This window comes from Podarcis tiliguerta (genome assembly GCF_965153285.1).
Source record: "Podarcis tiliguerta genome assembly, chromosome: 5".
Taxonomy (NCBI): domain Eukaryota; kingdom Metazoa; phylum Chordata; class Lepidosauria; order Squamata; family Lacertidae; genus Podarcis; species Podarcis tiliguerta.
In genome coordinates this window covers 72,457,350-72,483,349 of record NC_139538.1, presented here as the reverse complement: position 1 = coordinate 72,483,349, position 26,000 = coordinate 72,457,350, and the positions used below count along the sequence as shown (strand labels likewise).

The 26,000-nt window shown below is 42.1% G+C and overlaps 3 protein-coding genes across 64 annotated transcripts in view; 1 reads left to right on the top strand and 2 right to left on the bottom strand.

The window, feature by feature from the left end:
- CCDC6 (coiled-coil domain containing 6) overlaps positions 1–12,283 on the bottom strand; it is a 37,026-nt gene extending 24,743 nt beyond the window's left edge. The window contains exon 1 of the mRNA XM_083440097.1: positions 11,633–12,283. Within this exon, the coding sequence (XP_083296223.1) occupies positions 11,633–11,914 (282 nt within the window). The 5' untranslated portion in view covers positions 11,915–12,283. The remainder of the gene's footprint in view (positions 1–11,632) is intronic.
- A 5-nt stretch (positions 12,284–12,288) lies between these two features.
- LOC310677310 (uncharacterized protein) overlaps positions 12,289–26,000 on the top strand; it is a 120,693-nt gene continuing 106,981 nt past the window's right edge. For 8 of the 13 annotated variants that reach the window (XR_014511037.1, XR_014511038.1, XR_014511039.1 and 5 more), the window contains exons 1-2: positions 12,289–12,425; positions 19,617–19,687. Coding sequence is in view for 4 of the 13 variants with exons in the window: in XM_083440130.1 (XP_083296256.1) it covers positions 15,493–15,508; positions 19,617–19,687 (87 nt within the window). In the remaining 9 variants the exon portion in view is untranslated. Of the gene's footprint in view, positions 12,426–15,409; positions 15,509–19,616; positions 19,688–22,665; positions 22,978–26,000 lie in introns of those variants that run through there. The other 5 variants (XM_083440130.1, XM_083440131.1, XM_083440129.1 and 2 more) reach the window with 2 other exon arrangements.
- The window catches only part of ANK3 (ankyrin 3), a 376,227-nt gene continuing 372,514 nt past the window's right edge, over positions 22,288–26,000 (bottom strand). For 32 of the 50 annotated variants that reach the window (XM_083439835.1, XM_083439848.1, XM_083439833.1 and 29 more), the window contains 2 exons: positions 25,332–25,417; positions 23,106–24,699 (listed from right to left, as the gene is read on the bottom strand). In XM_083439835.1, the coding sequence (XP_083295961.1) occupies positions 25,349–25,417 (69 nt within the window). In that variant the 3' untranslated portion in view covers positions 23,106–24,699; positions 25,332–25,348. Of the gene's footprint in view, positions 22,660–23,105; positions 24,700–25,331; positions 25,422–26,000 lie in introns of those variants that run through there. The other 18 variants (XM_083439855.1, XM_083439879.1, XM_083439838.1 and 15 more) reach the window with 6 other exon arrangements.

The following is a 26,000-nucleotide window of genomic DNA, read 5'->3' as shown; positions in this document are numbered from 1 at the left end:
AAGTGTGGTTGCAGACTCCCATCTTGATTCAAAATGCTGTCCGGCATCCAAATGGCAATGAAGACCACTGCCCCCACCTTGGGAACCATTCTGCCAAGTCTGACAGTGGTATCTCAAGAGATAGTCAAACCTATAGAGGACAGATGGACAGACAAACTACTTTCCAAAATATACAGCAGATAGAAGCTCAACAACCCATGAGGGTGTGAACATTCTTCCTAGTAGACCTAGGACTATAGTCAATCAAACCACAGACTGAGTCTAGATAGCTTGCTACGGATGTCAAGAAAGGCAGGCTCGGAAGTGGTAGGGCTCACTACAGATGACATCAAGAGGCAAATGCCATCATTGTGGTTGACACAACTGCATGAAATAACAGCAATTATATGCTTCATGTAACCATTTTGTGGGCACTACCCATGTGGTGGTGAGTGTGCATTGGCTGCTCAGTCAAGGCTTATGAGATCCATTGTTGTTGCCACTGGTAATTCACAACCCATGATTACTTCAGTGTTATAATTGTGCAACTGTTATCATTACGTTAATGGAACAATCAGTTTCTTATGCTTAAAAGCCAGTAGTCAGGGATGACTGGAATTATGGTCCAATAAAATGTGAATGCCCCAGGTTAGCCACTTTGCCTTACAGCATTCAACATATAAACTGAACTTATTACTTTTACACCCTTACCCACATGGTTATGGACAGGCACCCACTCATGGATATTTTGCTACTGATCTAGACACCATCCTCCCAACTCATGTTTTTCTCCCTTGCTGGCTTTTGTTATTTTGTAAAAAACTAATTTTTAAAAACCTAATAAAATATATTAATAAAAAACGTCTCTACCTACAGTTTCATACAAACTTCAATTGGACTGGTTTACTGAACCGCCAAACATAATTTGCAATGCTACTTGGCCTGAGGCAGTAGAAAAGCAATGAAGCTTTTCCTGCCACTGGCGCCATGTTGCTATTTTTTTTTTTTTAAAAGAGAAGACTTGTTTACTGACACATATGACACATTACCATCTCAATATGCAAAATGGGAACCACTGAGGAGACAAAAGCAGAAAATGCCCTCCAAATCCACATTTATTGTACCATGCAAGATACAGCTAAAAAAGGATTTAAAACAAAATCAAATAATCACCCATATCGTAGAAATTATTTTATAGAGACTATAAAACTAGCTTTTCAACTGGCTCTTTTTGGAGGGGGTGTTAAAATTTCAGCTGCAGATGTATGTAGGTTTCCAATATTTTAATCTTGTTTTAAATCAGACCTCAGGCTTTGGAATAGAGCAATTTTTTAAATCCCAATTAATGCCACACACAAATCTATCAGACTATGGTGCTTGGCACAGATGCCAAGGGGGAGAACGGAAGGAGCCGCTTCCATATTCACCTAACTGCAGTTTTTCATTTTCAGATTATAGCCTGTGTGTGTCTTGTGGCAGTGGGAATATAAAATGCGGTTTCAAAAATTATTACTGGGTTGTAAAGTTTGCTGGCCCACTATGACATCCACCCTGTGCTTGGTGAGCTTTGAACATGGCATTAATGGATCATTAGCTTGTTCCAGGCATTGATGTGACTCATACTGCTCTGGTGAGAACTCAATCCAGTTTTAGTTTGGCACAATTGTTTTCTTTTCACAAAGTTTGCAGAACAGAAGCAGCCTAGAGCTGGCTGGCTGGATGATTGCGATAATTCCAGAGAGGCAAAGGGGGCAGCAACTGTGACTCTGAGTATGTCTGTGTGTTTTATCCATTTGTATGTGCACATTTGTAAATAAGCAGATCAGTACCATGAGTTTTCAACGCTCTTTCCTCTTATAAGGAGCTGGTCCTATAAATATTGACTACACTAAGCTTCTTAAGGAAGTACAGAACATGCACAACTGGAAAAACAAGATGAAGAAAGTTGTGCTTTTTGGAGAAAGTTATGCCTTTATAATGCAGAACAGTGACACAAATGGAAAACGGAGAGAGGAGTTGTAGCGTGCTTAGAAAAGAGAAAGAGGACCTGTGTGACTGGCTGTGTGACATAGTTAGGCAACCAACAGAGGTTTCCTCTCCTTCATTGTACCGCTCAGAGCTCCTTGCTTCAGTAGGGTACAGGAAAAACTACACTGGTGCATGGAACCGTAGATGACCCAAGTGTGCTCTAGAATAGTGTACACTCATACTTGAAACAGCAGGTTTGGCAGAATAGCTGGCACCCACTGGCTGAAACTGGAGCTAATTTGTATTACAAAATACAGAAAAATAGGGTGTGCAAACAAGTTGGAGAAACTTGTAACTTGATTCTAGCATATTGGTCGTGCTATCCCTCGGAACAAACTATGAACACTCATCGTGCTTAGAAAAAATTGTTTGTGAAGTCGCAAAAGTAGTTTCTATCATTTCCTTTTCACAATGCTTCATTTTGGGTGTCTCGTGTCTAAATCCAAATCATGTGATGTATTTATTACCTTGTATTTTTCCAATGGAAGAAATTCATACTGATTTGAAGCCTTCAATGAAGCTCAATCTGTTGGCGTAACACTGGTTTTCCTTACTAGCTTTGTAGACGCATTTGCCTCGCTTTGCAATGCTGCCTGCCTGCATTTAATTTTTACAAACTGTGAATTACATAAGGTTGCCTTTTGACACAGCGCTAAATCATAGTTCTATATGAATGAGCCTTGTGCTTGTGCACTCCCTTCTCATTCTTTAGCATGGTGGCAAGAAAAACATGGGATGCATCTGGTTCCATTTTAAAGAGGTTAAAGTCTGATTAGCTTTTGCTATGGTTTGTCCAAACAAGCCAAGATCAAACCACCATTTCTGATCCTGACTTGTTTGGATAAACCATAATTAGCCATAGCTCCTGGTTTGGAAAGAAAAAAAATCACTTTCACAGGTTTAGTAACCCTGTGTGCCCAGCCTGGTTTCACAAGTGCACCCCAGCTCCATTGCAGGCAAGTTTTGATATGACATGGAAGATTTATTTCAATGTTTTAAACATTGTATACTGCTCAACTACACATCCAATAATTCTCTGGGTGGCAAACAAGACAATTTAAAAACCATACAAAAATTAATACAAGGCAAAACATATAATCACAATAAAAATTATAGCCACAATCTGCAACTATATAAAGACAGAATTAAAAAGCACCAGAAGATTCTAATTACTTAAAAATCACGGCAAACAACCATGATGTGGGTAACAGGCACGCAACTCCGGGAAGGGCATTCCACAACCAGAGCACCACCACCAAATAATGTCCCTCCTGGGTAGCTACCATTGTCCCAGCATCTGATCTGGTGTGGGCACCAAGAGAAGGGTCTCTGAAGATGATCTTAGGATCCAGAAACTTAAGTCTAAGAGGAAACAATCCTTTGGGTAACTTGGCCTAAAGCTGTTCAGGACTTTAAGGTTAATACCAAAGCTTTGATTTGGTCCGAGTAATGGACTGGCAGCCAATGGAGATTGAGAAAAACACAAAGCCCTGTGGTGCACCTAAATAGACTCTTTGGAGTGTAGCCTTGGAATATTTTCATTTCACTCTCATGTCTCCCCTCCTACGGTGATCTCTTCATATATATAAATGATTCCATTTTATTAACGACTCTTTCTCTTGTGACTTGACTATACTGACACTTTTAATTAACTGGATCATTTGAACTTTGCCGCATACCTTTTGCCTTGCCTAACATAGTCCAAGCATGGCTGTTCTTTTCAGTTTCCCAGAGAAAAAGAAGCAAGTTTCAATTCAACTTAGAAGGCTATAGAATATGCATAACTACAGGTAAGATATGCACAATCTTCACTCTTAAGTTGCAAGATATTCATCTTCAATAATTAACATTTCTGCCCTGTGTCTAGCAGCAAGCAGAGAGCAGTTATAGTTCCACTACATGTGGGAAGTAGAAATAAGAACACAGTTACAAATTACCATATTTGTTTAACTGTTCTGTTGAGTCACTCCCACCCCTTCTTCCAGGTTCTCTCTGAAATTCCACTCTGTTTTGCTCTATGGATGGAGTATACGGTTATTAAAATAATGCCATGCAGTCAGCAAATAATGCCGTGCAGTCAGCAATACAGTATCATGAAACAGAAAGGGAAAGAAGGCTACCTTTGCTTTTTTTGTCTAACAGGACAAATTTGAATGAGCAACAACAACAACAACAACAACAAAGAGAGAGAGGGAGAAGGGAAAAATGTCAATGAAGAGAGAAAAAAAGATTTAACTACGTCCCTCAATTTGCCGAAAGTTGCTATTATTTCAGAGCAACTAGAGAAAGTTACTTGGCTCCATAGCTTTTCAGCTTGGGGTCTTCACAAGGATCCATTCTGTTTTATATGTCATTCAACATCTATATGAAATAGTTGGGTGCCATCATATGTGGAGTTGGGAGCACAGAATCTTTATGCTGCTGGCACTCAGTTTTATCTTTCCATTTTATCTCAATCTGGAGGTGCTATGCAGGTGTTGAACTTGTGTCTGGAAGCAGTAATGGGCTGGATCAGGGCCAATTAAACAGGCTGAAAGCTGACAAGATGGAGGTTCTGTGGGTGGATGCCTGCCAAGTCCAGGAATTAGGGGAGCAACTCTTCTGCGAGTGGTTGAAGGAACAGATTCATAGCCTGAGAGTACTCCAGGATTCCAACTTGTCACCAGAGTCTCAAATCTCTTCTGTGGCTAGAAATGGTTATGCCCAGCTTTGGCTGTTTCACCAGAACATGCAAAACCAAAAACATTTAACAATTTCATCACGGAGTGTACTTAGGATGAGTTGCCCAAAGAGTTGCCAGTTTCATTAACTAAGAAAAAGATGGAGTGCCTTAACATTCATATCCATCTCTTCTGCCACACTCTCAAGAGACAACCATAGGCCTCCTTTCTCCGAAAGCAGAAAACCTAGAACGGTAAGCATCTTATTCTAACACTTATTAGGAGGAAGCATGAACTAAACATGTATATACTCATATGCAGGAGGATCAAAACTAACATCCTGCATAAGAAATCTAATCAGGGAGTCTAAAGAACCTAGTTTAATAACAGCTTTGCTTCAAGGTCCGAGTTGTCATCGTTAACGCAAACCAAAAACTAAGCAAATATTCCAACTTCTTGCCACGACTTGCCATTTTAGATTATTTTCCATTGCTGTACTGCACACCTCTGACCGCAAAGACATTTTACAACTCTTTGTCCAGTCTGTATCAACAGTACTGTCCTAATTCTGAGTATCTCACCTGCAGGATCCTTCCGTACCTTTATTGACTCATCACCAGAAATCTGCATAAATAGATGTGTCAATCCCCCCAAAAGGTAGAAAGGACCTTGTGCAAAATTTCGCTTCCTATTACAAAGGAACATAGTGGAAGTGCTAGATAGCAAGTGAATTTTTGGTCCCTATGATGTACAGAATAGATTGGCAATTAAATAAAAATAATTAAAGGTGCATCACTGTGTACTCACACACCCCACTTGCCCAGCAAAAGTTGGCGTAGTCACTGCTCCCTCTGCAGAGTAAGTTGAATTTGTCTTTGTTTAATACTATATTTATGTGCATAAAGCTATGTCAAAATATCATTTGGGGGGGGGGACCAGTAACTTTAAGGGAAATCTTATTCCAAATCAATATTAAATAATCCAAAAAAAAAAAAAAAAAAAGCGCACACAAATGGGCTGAAGTCCAAAGAACTACCGTGGCACACCCAAATGCTTGTACTAACTTGGTGGGTTTTCTTTAAAAAAGTGATTAGATAGTTACCTCACCCACATTGCCACAGCACAAGCTACTTTTTAAAACTTCCCCTTTAAAACAGGTTTGCCATGTAAAATTGGTGTGAGGGTGGAGGAATGTGTTTTGAGAGGGTGCAATTCAAGAAGCAAGTATGGATGAGTAGTTCTTTGCTGTGGCCACAATTTCTATTTCCAGTAAGAAACAAATCAATACACTATAAATTTTAAGGCATCTTTGGACTTTTAAAAACACTAAGTACACTGTTAACACATCATACAAATAAATAATAATTTCTAACTTGGGCTCCAACACTTGATACATGCAGCAAAATTTCCCACTGTATGTTCATATCATCCTTGGAATCCAATGCACAATGAGATGCTACTCATCCTGGAAGTGGAGAAGGTGAACTAACAACAACAACAACAACAACAGATTCTGATCTACCTATCCTACAGTATACAAACAATAGAGGTAATGTGTACCCATCCTAAATTCAAGCTCCCCTCCTAAATCCAGCACAGCTACCCACATAAATTTCTGCTATTTGGGCACACCAGTGAGCCGCAAAGGAACAGCTAAGATGCAATCAAAAGTAACCTCTCACAAGCCAAAAGGATCCACCTACAGAGGAGACTGCCACCTGCATGTCAGTAAGATCCACTGTTTGTCCTTAGAGCCTCCCAAGCAGCCATTTGATGCAATTTGATGTTTAATTCACCCCACAGAGAGAGCTGCAGCAGAACTACCCTCAGAGGAGGCACACTCAGAACAGCAACTCAGAAACACAGGGGTAAAGCTCCTCCGAGGGCAGGTAGTTCTTACACATCCAAAGAGCTTTGTTTCTAGTTATGTAAACAAGAGAAGAATGCTGTCAGTTTTAATTGCGGGATGGGGGGACTGCCTCAGCTTTCAGAAGTTTGGGCAACTCTCTTCTACTATCAAATTTCAAATATTATTTTTTAAAAAACTATTCTTCTCTACAAGACTGGATACATCTGAATACTTAATAGTGGAAGCCGTCTTTAGCACTAAAAGTTAGTGAAATATTCGTTTCTGCTTAACAAACATTAAAAACAGTTTCAGTTCTTTTCACATTAACAAATAAATTCCACTGGTTTCATAATTATGTTCAAATCTTACAGCAAAAAGAAATGTGAACTATACACAGCTACGTTTTTAAAACATTGCCTGAAGTCTTAAAACACCAAAAACAAACAGAAAAAGGCTGAACTGAAAGGGGAAGCATCTCTAAGCCCCAACGGTACTGACAGCAAAAAATGGTATAAAGAGGTTCTCATATTAACATCCTATTCTTTTTTATGCATTCACTCAATCCTTTACTGCTTGCACATTAACACTTCAGTTGTGACGCACAACTGATTTAACACTACTTTTCATGTTGCCCATTATGTATCAAGCTTGATTTTCAGTATCTAAACTGCCCTTGCAATGACAATCAAAAACTATTTAAGTGTTCATTTTACAGATATTTTTGAAAGCTATTAAAAGGTCGACTGCCAACAACCTGCTATAGAAATGCTGTACCCTTCTATATTCTTCAGTAAGCTTTTCAGAACTATCTGTACTTCTGTATTACATATAAAACCATTTATATATAAACCTCTGGTGAATGCAATATTTAGACTCTTAAAGAAAGTATTGCCAATTGTAGTTGTTTATTATCAAGATAACCCCTTTGAACTTGCACACATCTAAGGCTTTAGTTTACATAAAGTACACATCTTTAATTTGAAGATTTGCATCTGAGGCCATTCACTGAAATCAGCATCAATAAGCTCCTCTAGTCACATTGCAAATAATTTTGGCATTTCCCCCAGAAGTTTCTGCCTCCTAACATAGTATGTACCAATACTGAACTTTAAATTATCCCAAGTATATCCACAACATATAAAGAGACTTGTTTCATCATGAGTAAAAACAAGTGAAGAAATGAATCTTTATCACTTGCTTATTACTCTTTTTCCCCATGTGAATCCAGATCAGGTGACCCAATCAAGCCTCATTAAACATAAACTATTTGAATGAACATACCAGTTAATATCAAACTTGAGAAGTCATAGATTGGAAGACTTTCTCTGTTAGTAAAAAAAGGAGATTTAATTCAGCATCCTGTGGAAGTTAATGCGTTTTTCGTTTTCTGAGTTGCTTCGCAAGATGGATTTCCCTATGGGCTTGCTTCGCAAGACGAAAACGTCTTGCGCCTTTTTTTTAAAACCGCCAATGCATTCCTATGGGAAACTGTCAATGCACAGTGGTGCTTCACAAGATGAAAAAATTCACAAGACGAAAAAACTCGCAGAACGAATTAACTTCGTCTTGCGAGGCACCACTGTACTTATCAATACATTAAATGTGGTCACTTTCACAGCACTTTGTAAACAAAATTTCACCCAGACTTTGGGGGAGCCTACCAGATAACCAGAGAGCATCTACACAGGTTCCCTATGGCAGGAGATTACATCCTGATATAGGGAGCTTGCTGAGGAGAGGTATCCCTTTCAGACTCATTCTTATTAGAATTACAGTGGTACCTCGGGTTACATACGCTTCAGGTTACAGACTCTGCTAACCCAGAAATAGTACCTCGGGTTAAAAACTTTGCTTCAGGATGAGAACAGAAATCGTGCGGCAGCGGGAGGCCCCATTAGCTAAAGTGGTGCTTCAGGTTAAGATCAGTTTCAGGTTAACAACAGGCCTCCGGAACGAATGAAGTACTTAAGCCGAGGTACCATTGTACTAGGGAGCAAAAAATCATTTGTTCATTTTACTGGCATCAAAGAAGAATCTTCATTTGTTCAAAGAGTATCTTGTGTCTAGTTCTAGGATCCACCAGGGACTCCTTCCTAACGGTTTGGTCACTATTCTCCAAGAAATACACAGGAAGCCAAACTTCTATAGATTCCACAAGTTTGCCTCCTGATTTATAGGATAAGCTGGATGTCAAAAAGACAAACTCACCAAGTTTTCAAAATTTCAGAGCCATGTAGAATGCTACTACTATGCTTTAGAGTAAACCCTTAAGCCAAAGGTTTTCTATTATCAGAATAGATTCAAAATGAGTGAAATGTTCCAGTATGAAAGTCAGTTCTCAAATAAGTATTCAAACTTAAGAACTGAATAAAGCAAACTAATCAGCAACTTCAACTAAAGAGACAGTATTTTACCTAGCTGATGAAAGTCAGTGATTGCCTAGGAATGTCTATTCCACAATGAACTAGACCAGTTATGCTACATAACTGGTTCCCCTATGTAGTCTGGTCCTTTAGAACATACCACTATTGTCAATGTCACACAATATGTTTGTGAACAGCTTGTGTCTACAACAGACAACAGATATTGTGTTCAGTATATATTTGGCTTGACTTATAGATGCTCACAAAACTAAGCTAGTGTAATTTGCCACAGTACCTAATATTCATTATTGAAGCCCTGCATATTAAAAGCCCAGCCTTGCACCAGTACTTGTGTTGTGTCAGCTCCCATGCGTCTTCATCAGGACTGTGCTTAGTAATGTAAAATAAACACCATAGCAGCCTATTTGTCAAACTATTTTGGACAACTAAAATCCCGTTAGATGTCACCTGGAGGCACTCAAGTACAGTTTTCACCTTGGCACACCGTACAAACTATACAAAGTCAAATTTCAAAAGAAAGGCTATGGCTAATTTTCAGGATCTCTGAAGCAACTCTGCTTACAGAGGCTGTAATCCTGAATCTACCATAAACCATGGAATTTTGCTAAGACTGATTAATTTCCTTCCAAGAACCAAAGCCATTTTAGACAGGCAATTCTACTTCAAATCTCTGAAAGTGCCCATTCTGATTTAGACATTATATATTTGGTCCCACACAAATAGGTTTGGTTCTCTTTAATTAGAGAAAGGAAAACCATATCTAGCATTGCCCCAATGTAATGTCATTGTTGGATCCAATGAACCATTTGCGCAGCAATAACAGGACTGATGTGACTCAATGGAAGCATTCAAATGTTAGGTTTGAACAGGGCTTTGGCAACACAGTAACTAGACTTTTGACTGCAACCTCACACAAAACCAATGAAGGTGGTTCCCGCAATTCTGCCACATAGCAGACCTATGCAGTACCATGTGGCACCTTTTTTTGCCATGGCTTTTCTCTCAGTGCAGCATTTTATTTCCCCCCATATTACAAGTCAATGGCAACCATTCAGTGATCCGAGAGAGAATAAAGAATAAAACTTGATCCCACTGGTATGTTTTGTGACTGCTCTATGCCCTGTTTTTCTGAGTCACCCTAGATCTGGCTTTGCTATATAAAATGAGCCACTGTGGATGAGTGGTTAGAATGTCAGACTGGGACCCAGAAGACCAGGGTTCAAATCCCCACTGTGGCCATGAAGCTCACCGGGTGGCATTGGGCTACTCACTCACTGCCTCTCACTCTAATCTACCTCACAGGGTTGTTGTGGGGATTGGGGTGAGAGAACCATGTACAGGTGGCGACCATTTTGCACATGTCCAACTGATGGCCAACATACATGCAGCTTTCAGGCCTGGTGGGGGGCAGAATGGGTTTATGTGTGACCACTGACATGCCAATGACCTAGAACACAATGCCTGTGCAAATGGGAGTTACATGTATACCACTTGGAGCTCCTTGGAAGAAAAAAGTGGGGTACAGAATAGAGTAATAGAATGGACATCTAGCCCAATGGGCATCTAGTCTATAGCACAGAAAAGCAATTTATAAAAACTATAGAAAGATCATGTATAAAGGTGTGCAATATCTGAAGTCCACCATTCATCTAGCTCCACACTTCTATTCCTCACTGTACCCACACATAATGCCTTGCTTGCTTTTCACTGCTCTCACCAACTTGCCAGCATTCGAAATTTGTCAGGTGCATTTTGATGTCTCCATCATCTGGAGCTGCATGCCTGGGAATCCTTGGATCTTGACTCTTTTCACACACGAGTTCTACCCGTTATATTTTATCTGCACAATCAGAATGAATTTCAGCAACCAAAAAGCCATATTGAGAAATTTGGTTTTAGGACTACCTGGCCCCAAAACGGCAACTAGGGCTATCCATTTTGGTGATGGCAACCCTGGTTTAAGGAGCCTTTTGGCACTTAGCTTATGTATCTGAGATTCTAACGCTGCAACTTATATGGGCACCCTGTTCATTCCGAACCACGCTTCGGGCAGCCACCATCTCCAACGCCATCCTTCCGCTCAGGTGCGAATACAAAAAATCACAACCCAGCCATTCCAACAGAAGGCGGCGGCGACGACACAACAACTGTGTGCAATAGACGTGCATGGCGGCAGCAGGCGGAGCAGAGAAGAAGGGAGCCCATTCCCTCTCCAAAACATGTGGCGAGCAAAACGAAAATAAAGTCGGCTGCCACCAGGGGCCCATTGGCGTGGCTGCTGCCCAGGACCCAATACCGAGAAGGCCCGGCTCAGATTCGGAGATGCAATCCTGCGCGCACTCAACTCGACAGGACCTACTTTGGAGTAGGCGCAGGATCGAGCTGCCTGCCAGGGCGAAAAGCAGCAGCTCGCGCGTGGGGAAAAGCGCGCAGGCGAGAAAAGGGGACGGAGGCGCGGGAAAGCCCTCCCAGCTGGGCCTCCACCTTCTCCCGCCGCACCCCCCCCCCGGCGCCTCGCCAGCGCTGCCACCCGGAGCCCTCCCAAGGCGAGGCCCTCCCAAGCCCCACCTGAGGCGGGCCCGGCCGGCGCCTCCCCTCCACCAACTCCCAGGTGAAGAGGCGAGCGGCGGGCCTCGCTGAGGACGGAGCGAGGGTGCCTCGCGTGGGGGAAGGCCAAGGGGGTCGAGCCCCGCTTGCTCCCGTAACGCCCTGCCCGGCCCTCCCGCACTCACGATGGTGACGCTGGCCTTGCGTAGGTCGCGGTTCTCCTCCTGCAGCGCTTTGCACTTGAGCTTGTAGGTCTCCAGCTCGATCTTGAGCACCTTGTTCTCCTGCTGCAGCGACGCCAGGCGGTTCGTCAGCTCCTCCAGCCGGAACGGCGAGATCACGATGCCGCCCGCTTTGCTGCCCCCCGAGGAGCCAGGCCCCGCCGGGCAGCCGGGCAGAGACACCCCCGGACCGCCGCCGCTGCCCCCCGCGCCGTCCGTGTCGCTCTCGCTGGCACTGTCGGCCATGCCCGGCCCTGGGGAGGCGGCGGCTCCTGCTGCTGTTGCACACACCTCAGCGCGCCTTCCTGCTCGTCCGCCCGCCTCTCGGGCAGCTGCGGCTGCCGCGGCTGTACTGCTGCTGCTGCTGCGAGGCACGGAGGCGGGGTCGGTGGCCGAAGCTCACCGCCTGGGCCGAGCAAGCGACGAGAGGCTGGCGCACGCTCCGTCCGCGCCGAATATGCCGCTCTCGCTCGGCTCCAAGAAGGGAGCTGCCCGCTTCCCCCGGCGGGCCCACAGCGACGCCGGCCGCGGCCTAGGGATACTGCAACGGATACAGCCAATTTCCATGGCTGCCTGGGCGGAGACAGCGCCGCCGCCGCCTCCCTGGGCGGAACCGCAATCTGCACGCCAAAAAAAGAAAGGCGGCGTCAATAGTCTCTAGGTAAAGCAGCGCCGCCGCCGCTGCCTCAGGTGAGCTTCGGGCGGCGCGGCCTTCAGGCCCACCAGAACTTGCAGCCCGAGTTATATATATGAGAAAGTAAGTCGCCCACCACCCCCCACCCCCGGTTGGACTGGCTTCTGAGGGGAAGGTGCGCGGCGTTGCCTTTCTAGGCGCTCTAAGGCCTTGTGTACAAGCAGGTACTTCGGGGTAACTGCCCTGCCACGGGTTGCGTGACCTATGGGTTGTAAAGTTACCTCACGACTAAAGCAAAAGCCCATGGCAACATACCCAAGTTTTATTTCAGATGGCACTTTTGACACATAAGAGCCTGCTTTGTCAAAAGAGTAAGCAGTGGAAATGGGTGGGGTCCCATGTGAGGGAGAATACTTACAGGCCGCTATGGCAAAATGAATCCACTACTACTACTACTACTACTACTACTACTTTATAAGCCGCCTTTCTGACTGGGTTACCCCAGCCATTCTGGGTGGCTTCCAACAAATTAAAACACAGTAAGACATCAAACATTAAAAACTTCCCTGCTATACAAGGCTGCCCACAGAGGGCAGTTATTTGTTTCATTGATATTGGATGGGATACACTCTTCAGCAAAACTTGCTTTCAGCCCTGCCTTCTCTACAACACAGTCCCCGCTCATGTTTACAGTGGAGGCATGTTTCAATGAGTTCTCTGGTTTTCCCCACATAAATGCACACATGGCCTCATTGAACACAGTGAATCTTCTGAGTAAACTTTGCATAAGAGCCCACTGCTAGTCTACTGCTGTGCTTGAGTTTTACGACAGGTTATGAAAGAAACATCTAAAAAGGGGTCTCGTAGTAGCCTGAATGTCATGCCTTCTTTTCTTCAAGATCCCAGTCCCAGATTAGACTCCCCCATTCTTGGTTTTGAAAAAACAAATCCAGCGTAGAATGCAAGCCTTTGCAGAATTAGGCATGCCTACATTTGCTCATTTGAAAGGCTTATTCTTCTTTGGTGATCACTCATAGCTGAGTAAGATTGTCTTCCATTAACACAGTTTTAACAATAAGTCCGTAAATGAATGTGGGGTCCTGCCTTCTTACTTGTAACCAGACCTAAATTTAGATCCACCAAATCTAAGCAGCATTGTGGACTTGTTTTTTCTTAAGTTCAGTTTGTTTTGTAATGCTATGACTTGATAACATCTCGATCCTTTCTAGATGTAAGGGAGAATGAGGTTGTTATCTTGGCCAAGGTTCTGCAGAGTAGGTGTGGTAGTGGGTAATATGAAAGAGCCAGCGTGGAAACTCAGATCTTGCAGCATTCCTTCCACTTAGTTCAGTGCTAAGCTCCTTGAGCACTGGCTTTTGTTTTTCATACCGCTATTTATTTATCTTTTGGTTGCTGCACACAGGGTTCTGCTATGGTGCAAATAACTTTATTTTCCCCTGGTGGTACTCTTAAATTACAGCTAGATTGTCCCCAGTCTTCTTATATCTGGGGCAGGGGGTGGTAACATGGTGCCCATAGGCATAGTGGCATCTTTGAGGTCTTCTCCTGGTGCCCTTGAATCCTCTGAGCTGACCCCCAGTCCCCACTCACTGCTCCCTCAGTTGTAAGATGGCGAGGGTGCTGTTTTTATCCCTTGAAATGTACAGAGCTGAAGGAGGAAGTTGGAAGAGAGACACCCTTTCCCACTTCCTCTTTCAGCTCTATGTGCTTTTCAAGGCTCAGTTTAATTCTTTTGGATCTGAGTTTAACCATGAACCTAGAAAGCTTGGCCCCTGATCTAAGGGGATGCTGTATGTGTGATATGACATAATAGTGATGCAAGGTTCTCTAAACCTGCAGATGGCAGCCAGTGAAGTGGAGCAGGAGGGGTAAAGAAACTCAACCGTCTGATGAATTATTGTTGAATGTTGAGAGATCTTAGTGTTACTTGAGAAAGATGAGCAAGAGGCATGAGGCTGCTGTTTTCTGTAGCAGCCCTATGTGTCTGCTGCAGCATCATGTTGGCTTTGTTTCAGTTACTATATTATTAAGGGGCTAACTATGTGTTCCACTAAATGGCATTATTAGTGAACATGTGGGTTTTAAAAAGTTAAATTTCAGCTGTGGAGATGGTAATTTGCAGTAGAAAAAAAATGTTACAATTGGCACCAATGTCTAATGCTAATTGCTACATACAGTGAATGGGACAATTTTTATAGAAATCATGAATAGGGAAGAATATCATAGAATTGTAGAGTTGGAAGCTCCTACGAGGATTATCTAGTCCAACCTCCTGCAATGCAGGAATCTTTAACCCAATGTGGGGCTTGAACCCACGACCCTGAGATTAAACCCTTTGTGCTCTACTGACTGAGCTTTTATCTCTCTTCCCCACTTACTGTGGTACTTATGAAAATTCCACCCCAACACTTGGGCTGCTATTTAACTTAAACACATGCACACAATTGTGATTGCTGATCATGCCATTAATGTAACATTTTAGTTGTGAAATTTGTATCCTGCCCTTTCAAAGAAGCCTGGGGAAACATGAAGGTAGGTTTATGCGAGCCAGTTGGGTGTTCTCTCCTGGGAGTAGGGTGCTGACTGTTGAAGAGACTCCTTTCTGCTCCTTAAGGACATAAATAGTTAATAAGAAATACGAGAAGTCAGCTGCTGGAATAGCATACACAAGCAGCCCACTGTACATTTCACATATATGAGCAGTCTTGGGAAGTGTCTAAACAATTCCCCCCCCCCCCCAATATTCAAATGGAAGGTATGGTTGTTGTGCTCTGTGACCTTTGCTGTTACAGTGGTACCTCGCAAGACGAATGCCTCGCAAGACGAAAAACTCGCAAGACGAAAGAGTTTTTTGTTTTTTGAGTTGCTTCGCAAGACGAATTTCCCTATGGGCTTGCTTTGCAAGACGAAAACGTCTTGCGCCTTTTTCTTAAAACCGTCAATGCATTCCTATGGGAAACCATCAATGCATTTCCTATGGGAAACCGTGCTTCGCAAGACGAAAAATTCACAAGACAAAAAAACTCGCAGAACAAATTAATTTCGTCTTGTGAGGCACCACTGTATTTCAAAGGGAGGAAGAGGATCCAACTTTCTGTTCAAATGAACTTTGTTTTTTTATCATCACATACCACTTGAGATGGTTGCCTGAGCAAAAGATCCTGTTTCCATGGAAGGAAAGAAAGGTGTGTCTTCTCACCATGTTGATAAATTAACTTGTGATGCAGTTGGTGCTCCATGCAGATGCCCTTATGTAAGAACTGCCATACATATGGGTGAAATATTTTGTGCTTTGGTGCATACAAGTAACTCTGTACGCCCTATTAGTGGGATAAAATCTATTATTAGGCATGTGCAGGAGTCAATGCTTTAGTTTTTATTTTCCATTCTTCTCCATGGGAATTCTCAAGCTGGCTTTTGATGTTTCCTTATCCCCACATGGTGATGGCTAACAAGAGTGTCTCCCATTTAAAAAAGAAATAACAGGCGGGCTTCAGATGGACATAGCACAGACACACACAGCTGAAATTATAGGATAGTCATCCCACATCCTAAGAAGTTTTGGTATATGGTGATGCTTGCCTGCCTGATTAGAGGTATCACTTGAATTTGAGGGAAGGGCAAAATAAGACAAAAAGAAACACTTGTTAAGGGTACAAAACACACATTACTCATGAAAGTGGTGACAATTGTGATAGGGCATGTTGGCTAGTTTTTCTCTTCTTTAGGTGGCCAGCATCAGCATGAGGTCACAATCAGTGTGATGGTATAGTGTGATAGTTTTTGTAAGATGTTGCTGTTGTTTGCTTGTCATATTTTAACACTGTGAGGCATCTTAGGAAAGTGTTAAACAGCTGCATAATGTTGAAACTGAAGAGGTACAGATAACTAATCTTATGTTCTCTGGCATATTGTGGGAGGGAGCAATGTGACAAAAAACTGTTGTGTGAAGTAGCACTTGGCTGACTTTATTTTGTGCCAGCCTTAAAATGGCAATGTCGCTTCTAGGCTCCCTAAAATGTCCCACAACGCCTGCTTTCTCAAAATGAAAATTTGGCCTCTGCAAGCTGGTTCATTGTGCTCCCCAAGTCACCTGTTCACAAAGCCCACGTAATTGGTAGTTATTCAATTATTTATGCAGCTGCTCTGGCTTTTAGCAAAAGTAGTAATTCTTGTAATGGCGGTGTATGTGGGATTTAATTATTTCTTACCATAATAGTTATTTGTTTGTCCTGCTCCACAAAGGTCTTCTCATTTAATCCTCATTTAATAGTTCTCTAATGGCATATTCTGTCATGTAGTTGCCCTGCTTCATCCTCCTAAGGATAATAAATTAGACTTCCTGTGCACACTTATGCCCAAGTAAGCCTCATTGAGGGACGTGGGTGGCACTGTGGTCTAAACCACAGAGCCTAGGGCTTGCCGATTAGTAGGTCGCTGGTTCGAATCCCCACAATGCGGTGAGCTCCCATTGTTTGGTCCCAGCTCCTGCCCACCTAGCAGTTTGAAAGCACGTCAAAATGCAAATAGATAAATAGATACTGCTCCGGCGGGAAGGTAAACAGTGTTTCTGTGTGCTGCTCTGGTTCGCCAGAAGCGGCTTAGCCATGCTGGCCATATGACCCGGAAGCTGTCTGCGGACAAACGTCAGCTCCCTCGGCCTATAGAGCGAGATGAGCGTGCAATCCCAGAGTTGTCTGCAACAGGACCTATCGGTCAGGGGTACCTTTACCTTTAAGACTCATTGAACATAGCAGGACTAGCTTCTAAGTAACCAAGCATAGGATCAGCCCCCCCCCCCCTTTTAACTTTGGCATTTTGATTCATAAGCAGACAAACCTTGTAATATTTTTGGGACAGTGGCAAGGAGACCTCCTTGAGCTGGTGTTGTATACTGACTGAGGCTGCAGTCTTACTCACCCTTACTTGGGAGCGAGGCCCGTTGCATTCAGCGGTACTTGCTTCTGAGCAGACACAGGATTGCACTGTGAGGCATTGAATACTATCGTGGTGTGTGTTTAATGCAGTGATGGCCAAATTTGGCCCTCCAGCTATTTTGGGACATCATCCCTGACCACTGGTCCTGTTAGCGAGGGATGATCGGAGTTGTAGTCCCAAAATAGCGGGAGGGCCAAGTTTGGCCATCACTGGTTTAATGATTGTGAAAAATCTTGGCTGCCGAGACCCCATGCATTTCAAGCACATCCCCCTGCCCAAATGAATCGTGGGAGCTGTAGTTTACTTCTCATAGAGCTACAGTCCTCAGCACTAAACAGCCCGCAGTTCCCATGATTCTTTGTGGTGGTGGGGAACATGTTTTAAATGTATTGAGTGTTCTCAGCCAACTTTCAGAAACCTCATTCAGCATGACCAGTTGTGAGGAATGATGTAGTTCAACATCTGGAGGGCAGTAGGTTAAATCTGGAGGGCAGTCTAACTTACGAGTATTTCCACACATGCATCTATAATCAGCTTGGAGCCTCTGTCCTTGCCACATGTGAATTTTGATACTGCAGGAGATAATAAAGAAGAGAACTTGGAATGTATATGGCAGCTACAGTAGGTTTTACATTTGCATTGTTGTTGTGTTGTTGTTTAGTCGTTCAGTCGTGTCCGACTCTTCGTGACCCCATGGACCAGAGCACGCCAGGCACTCCTGTCTTCCACTGCCACCCGCAGTTTGGTCAGGTTCATGTTTGTAGCTTCGAGAACACTGTCTAACCATCTCATCCTCTGTCGTCCCCTTCTCCTTGTGCCCTCCATCTTTCCCAACATTTGCATTATAGACTCATTTAAGAAGCTTTTTAAATGCCTTTTTCTCCTTAAGAGTCTCTGCTCCAATCACTGAAAGACACCCCCCCCCTTTCCCCTCTGACTTGCAGTTAAATAGCTGTAAAGAGTACACTACAGATGGCATTATGGTTTTGGGAAAGCAGACAGCAGGCCCCATTTTCCTTGTAAATGCTAGCATTTTCAATTTTCAGTATTCAAATGACTCAGGAAAAATACATGCTGCATCAATAAGCTTGCTCCTCAATGAATGAATTTAAAGAAGGCAGAAAAATAGGAACCAAAATGTCAGCAGCATTTGGAAGCTATGCTCTTAAGTGGTTTGGAGGAAATTGTGGCCTGTTACCTGAGATATGGAAACCGTAGCCTGCATTTTGCCCTGCAGTGGAACTTGAGAGGAAGATGTGGGCTGCAATGCTATACCTACTGTCCTAGGAATCAGCCCCGCTGAACTTAATAGGACTTAAGTTCCTAAGTGTTTTTCCCCCTAAGAAAATGTTTAGCGGTGCTCTCATTTTCCTACTCATATTGAAATACTGGCCCTCAATAAGGCCAAACTTAGATTCACAAAATGTTTAGGGGTATGCATCCCCCGAGGAAAAAAAGCACTGCTTCTGAGTAAACATGCTTAGGATTGTGCTGTTGAGTGCCTTACAAGAAGATACTTGCATCAATCAGAGTCTACTCTAATCAAAAAATTAATAAAGAGTGGGAATGTGTTAAGGAATACATGAAAATGGCCAGAGCTTTAAAATTAATATGCAAAAGTTTAAAAGGTGCAAGGAGATAGGATAATATACTAAGGATGGAATAACAAATAAAGTGAGTAATGCAACAATAACAAAAATAATAGTAGGCAAAGAAGATCACACACGGGTGGAAGGAAGTACTGGGTTGTGGGAGAGGGAGGTGCAGGCATTAATTGAAATTGTTAAAGATTGGCATAGGATTTAAGAGACTTAAAATAAGGAATTAAAATAAGGAAAGCAGAAAGTAGCAAGAAATATCAAGTAAAGGTATCGGAGAAGAGATCAGTGTAAATGAAAACATGAGACTTATGGTTTTGCTATATATGATTTTATTTTGGAGTTGTCTGTTGTAAAGAATGTACATTATGTGAATAAAACAATAAAATCAAAAAATAGAAAAAAGTATTTTCTCTTTATTATGAAGCCCCTTTTTCTTTCTTGCAAGGTGCCTGTATTTTCAACTGTTACACAATAGGTGGAAATCTAGCAGGGTCTGCTTCTCACCATAAAGTTGCAGACATGAAAAACCATTCACCTGCTGAATTTCTGCCTGCCATGTAACTGTTTAAAGCATAATAACCCTCTCCCCCAAAGGGAGGGAACCCCCTCCACAACAAGGAGCGATAGAAACTTGCTTTTAAAAAAGAAATACATGAAGGTTCTGATAGACATGATAGATTTCTTTTTCACCAGGAGCAAAATTCTGCCACTCATTGTACTGTCATAGTCATATCGATTCCTATATCTTTTACAGAGAAGCTGAAGCAACACCAACAGTCAGCAAGACTTCTGCCTTCTCCCCTTGTTGTGTCACATAAGAGCAAGGTATGTAACTCTTCATTGCTGGAGGGGTAAGCTTAGATGTTGCTGCTCTGGCTGATTGTAATACCTGTGAGGATCCTAGCACTGCCGTTCAAATGACTGGGATGTGCTGTAGGCCTTGAATAACCTCCATTGCTGTTGCTTGTTCTTTATCTGGCTAGGCATGCTGGTTGATTGTAGCATAAAAGGCACGTAGGCAGGTCCGCTGAAGCCTGAACCTTCTCTAGCATTCTTGACTGTGTCCCAGGAGTGGGATGCAAGGACTAGGAGGCATTTCCCCCAGTAATATTTTTTAATTTGTTATAATGAATGCTGATGTACATTGGCACAGTATCAGGAAAGTTTATATTCCTGAGCAGAGAGTTTGTGGAATGGTTTGAATCGTTTGATTCTAGTGTTTGTATTGTATACAGTGGTACCTCGGGTTAAGTACTTAATTCATTCCGGAGGTCCGTTCTTAATCTGAAACTGTTCTTAACCTGAAGCACCACTTTAGCTGATGGGGCCTCCTGCTGCTGCCGCGCCGCCGGAGCACGATTTCTGTTCTCATCCTGAAGCAAAGTTCTTAACCTGAGGTAATATTTCTGGGTTAGCAGAGTCTGTAACCTGAAACGTATGTAACCTGAAGCGTATGTGACCCGAGGTACCACTGTACCTGGATGGCTCTGGCAATATGTAACATGTTATTTCACTTGTTAAAAGGGAAAGTCGCAAACCATGTGTACTGGACACATTTAAAGCAGGTTTGGAGAAAGCTAGTAAGTGGGCATTTCTTGCATTTGAAGTGTAAGCTGGGCTGAGGTGCTTTTTGATTCTAAGATACAGCTGCAACATGTAGAACATAATAATTTCCATGCCCCCCAGCAAAAATAAATAAATCCTGGTGGAGACATATATTAATTTAGAGATTGCCTTTATAAAAGTATTTCCACATAAATGCTCAGAACTCTCAGTGCTCTCAGCACTTGTTAGGAAAGCATCTTCAGTCAGTCTTTACAGATGTACAGTGTAGATTTGGAGATTGCTGGAGTAATTTTAAGTCGCTGCAATTTACCTTTCAATTGTAGCACCAAGATGCTTGGAGATAATTTTCTTAGTTTTCCAAGTGTTTTTGTTGCCAACGGCCAACACTTTCTATTCATGATTGCTCTTTCTTTGACTTTTGTACAAAATACACACCTTGCAAAAGAACTCCAGACATGGGGAAATGCTGAAGAAAGTATGACCAATTAGCATTAGTATACAGCTTAAAAAAACAACCACCACCAACCTGTGATTCATTGCAGGTATATTACCCTCTTTGCTATAGGGACCAGGACTGGAACTAGTCATGTTTGGAGATGTCTAGCTGCCACCAAAAATAGCATCCTGACATTTTCTTGTCCTCTGTGCCCTGGTAATGTATGCTACTGTGAAAACCATGTCACAATTTCTGGGTGCTGCGGTGATCTCCACCACATTCCACTTGGGCTGCCCTTTATGATGACTTGTAGTGCACTGATGTTACAGTGTATGCTTTGTTGTATTATGCTGTGTACACCCTCTTTGTTTACTTTGCATCCAGTCAGTGCTTTTTTCTGGGAGTTCTCAAGGGTATGTAGTACCAGCACCTTTTTTTCTAGAAGAAAAGCACTGCATCCAATGAACTCCCATTGCTAGTTTGGGAAGGTGTACACACAACATTAGCTACAATCTATATCTATCCTGTCATTTCCTATGAAATACTGTGTTTTGATGCATTTTCCCACAAACTATATTTGATCTAAATTGATAAAAAGAAAGGCCTAGCTGCATCTTAAGCTGGTAATGTGTACACAGCCATAAACTCTCTGGGGGGAGACAGGATTTTGCTACATGCCTGCTGTCTTGACTAGTTCCAGACTAGTGCACTATTGCCACCCAAGTTACCTACAAAAATAAATGGACATTTTTTTATATGTGGGGAGATGAAACAAATGCTATATATTGTATAAATAACTAAAGTGATATTTAGTGTAGTTCAGCTCAGAAATAATACTTTTCAACAGAGATAGTTCACACGTGCAGTTATTTAAGTCCTCATGTACTAATTAAATCTAAAGAACAAGTGATGAATATTCATGAGTAGAATTAATCCATGAATAGAATTAATACTTTTAAAGAGAGATAACAGTATGCTACTATGTTAACAGAATTTAAGTATTTATGATTGCAATCCAGTGGTGGTACTACACACTTACGTGCTGTGGAAAATAGTCCTTTTGTCACTGAAAAGTTGCAAATGGCTCAGTCGTACTAAATGAGCATTGATCATTTGCCTTCTATTCTATTTTCGGACTCTTATCTGTGTTGATTGCAAGCTACAAGTTGCTGGTTGGAAGCCCAAAGTTGTGCAGCATTTTTTTTTTTTTATTCTTCTGGAGTTTTAAGTTCCAAATCAATATAATATGAGGATATTTATCATCATAATGACTGTTCTGGAGTACCCCAAGGATGAGCTAAAAATCGGAACACTGATTAAAAGACATAAGGGATCAACACTCCCCTCAGAAGTAGGAGGACAATGATGGACAGAGTGGAGGAAGCTGAAGCTGTGAGCCAAGCACTTAGAGAAGCCCTGTGAGGATGTTTTATTTGCACATTTGTTTATTTGCCTATCCAACATATGGCTGGTGCATAACCTGGAGTAATGGTTCTTATTAGAAATGGTACAAAAAACACCACTTGTATCTGAAAGTGTTCCACATGTGAGTGAAAGGCAAAATACCTATTCTTCCAGTGCATCTAGTGAAATGCACTCCACAAAGAATTGATGGTTGATGTTCTCCATGCATCATTTTCAATCTGCTACTATAATCTTCCACTTTTCTGCAAGGGAGTTTGCCCATGTCTTCTCTTCATTGCTTTGCTACTGAAGGCAGGAGACAGGTTCCATCATAAGGCGAGCCACTATGACATCAGCAGCCCAACCTGACATCAGTAGCCAGTAGCATTCACTGCACAGGAATGAAAGATGGGAAGCAGGGGTGGGACCCTGAGTTAAAGGGATGACATGGAAGCAAGCAGTGTATGGAGGGAAGGTGATGAAGTCAAGGAGGAATGCAAGCAGTAAGTCTGGGAAAGAAGGTGTGGAAGAAGAAGAGCTTAAGGAGACAGAAGCTGGATCAGGAGAAGCTTGGAGGCTTACAAAATGAGAAGAAGCCAATATCAGAGAAAGAGAAGGGGTGGCAGGAGTTTGAGGGAAGATGTGAAATAATGCAGCAGGCAGAGGAGGCATGAAGGCAAAGAGATGGGAGGGACCCAGAGAAGAGAAGGTAGGGCAATGCCGCTTGGGAGCAGGAAAACTTGGGCATACAGTCTCTCTTTGTAACCACATTTTCAACATGCGCCACTCCCACCATTTCCACAGGAGTATGAATAAATACCACAATATACATATAAGTGAAGAGTTTTAACACAATTTATTTTATGCTTAAATAATCAACTAGATCATCCAGTGTTTGTGTTTTCTTCATACATATTTAATTAGAGCTATTATCAATGAAACCTGTTTTCATATGAAGATAATTAACAAATTAAAGTATTTCACCAAAAACCCAAATAAAAATGCCCTTTAAAACACAGCAGCCTTAGCAACCTAATATTACACTGCTAGAATGATTACAGATGATTGGCTTACTTAAAGATTCTACATCTTAGAGCCAGTACACAATACAGTAATATTTTTACAGCGTGCTGCCAGTCTGTTAGCTAAGAATTTCTCTTCATTTCTTTTTTTTTTTTTAAATATCCCAAACTTGTGCTGACAAGAGCACCAACCCACTTCTAAAAGCTGCAAGCATATTCCCCCGGTATAAAGCAAGAACAGATAGCACCCCCCTCCCTATAATGCAACTACTGTATATGTTATGGTTTCTTTAAATTTCAGGTCGTTTCCATTGAAAAAATTGGCAACAGCAACAAATATTAGATGAAGGGCTTTGTGTTTACAGGTAAAGGGCACACTCCGCCAAGCACTGCTGCTGTGTAACCAGCCTTCGTTTTCAGTGGCGGTTGTGCTGGAGCCCACTGCAAGCCCCATTTAAATGCCCGGGGGGTGGGAGGGGCCTTAGCAGCTGTGCTTGGTTGATTGCACCCCCCAGAGTTTTATTTGTCACATTGCGGCCTAGTGTTTGCAAAACTGGAAAAGATTTCATCAAAATAAGGTGAATCGCATGCATCAAAATATTAGTACTCTGAAGAAAAAAAATGTTTTTTTCACAGAACTACAGAATTCCTCATTTTAGGAATCATTAAATTTGCAGCAGATTTTAAAGATTTTTTTAAAATCAAGCTAGCGTTTTGCATATACAAACATTATAATTGCTAAATATACAAGAATCTGTGAAGATACACCCAGAATACCCCTGCAGGTGTAGCCGTTTGAGACACTGATTTCTGTTCAACATGAATGCAATATTCCGTTGTGAGCTAAGAATTATCAACATTTATTCTACTTCTCCTTAGAATTTATACAGTGTTATTTATTTACAGTGAAACTATTGATGTTAGTTATTTTTTTCCTTAAAAAAAGAGAAAAAAACGAAAGAGTATTTTATTACCCTGACAGTTTGGGTCCAAGAAAAATAAGGCGAGCTGTTGTGGATTTTAGTAAATTTTAGTGTCTTTCTGTGGTTTAGACCGTTTTTTCAGTGTCGTTACATCCCCTCATCCTACAGGAATTCCTTTTTTCAGATGACATCAAATTGCTTCAACGAAGCTGTTCCAGTGTGGGAATCTTGTATATACACTGCATCGTTCTCCATTGCACACTCTCCAATGCTGTGAATGAAAGTGAATTTCCATGCTCTTGTAGAACTGGCTCATGCTAAATTAAATTTGTTTTGTTCGTCGCATAAAATCCATGCGGTTAATGTGTGGAAGCAGCAAACACACACACACACACGCTTTATCAGTGACTTGAAAATTCCTGTTGATTTTTTCCCCCATTTCCTTGAGTTTCTCTCTAGAATACTGGCAGTAAAAGCGTACACAGTCTTCAGACAGAAGGGAGAGGGGTGAGGGAAGAAGAAGAAAAAAACAGTACCAATATCAGAAATCTACCTTTCAAAAGCACCTAATATTTCAGTCCTAAAGATTCCTTTGGCATAAGCAGTAATGACATAATCTTTGCAATAGCGGCTTAAGTGTATGTTTTTGTGGTGTTGGCCTAAGCATGTCTTTGTTTAGAAAGGGGTGTGCTGGTGCAACATTTGATAACTTGGCATAATCACATTAAAGTTATGGTACCTGAAAGATCATCACACTCCTTTTATTCATAAATTATCACTATGCTCTGCAAGAGAGGGCCTCCTTCAGGTACCATCTGATCAAAAGTTCTGTTCCATACAATACAGGAATCAGACCATTACTGTGGTGGCACCTACCCTTTTGGTACTCCCACAATTTAAAAGATAGGCACCATTTCTAGTGTATTTCCGTTGGCTAGCAAATACTTTCCTTTTTCAGCAAGCCTTTTAAGTAGAGATTTTTGTCCCAGGCTGTGCCTGTATTGAATCTGAAACTCTCTTAACATATGCCATTGTTGCTGGCGTGCCTCTTTATTGCTTCCTAAGACTCCATTTTTGCTCAGAGTATTAAGAGTAGAATGTCTGTGTAGCAAACTGACCATTTGCTGTTTGTATGTTATGAATACGTCGTCTTCTCCACATGCCGGACTTCCTTCTTCGTCTTCATCTTATAACCTTCTCCCTGTTTTAATGGAAAGGTACACATTCAGAAATCAGATGCCGAGGTTTCTATCAAACTGATTTCTAGCACGTCCCATGCAGCTGGAATGGGACATGTAAGAAGCTATTAAATCTGAGCACTTCAGAGACACACAAACCACAGCTCTGTAGCCAGTCTACTAAGCTGCAAAAACACAAGCTTTCAGTACCATCAGGAAACATAGCCTTACAATGTTATGAATTGTATGCTAGACTGGGATACTGCCGCAGTTCAGTGATGATCAGGAAATATCACAGGTCTACTTCCCTTAATGCAATTTTGAACTTTGAATGTTTCATCCCTCTTGAAAAGCCAGATTCCCCTTTCTGGGCATCCCAAGTTAGCAGATCCTTTGGAAACAAAGCTCACTGCTCTTAAGAGAGTTCATAACAGCTCAGCTTCAACTTAAGTAAATTAGTAATGGAGAAAATGTAATGAAAGGGGGGAAGAGGAAAGTCAGTAAAAGTATTTGCTAAAGCGAAACGCATCTGCAACAAAATCTAAAAGCTGACACACAGTGCAGATCTCCTGTCTTTTGCCACTGAAAGACAATAACCAAAGATGCATA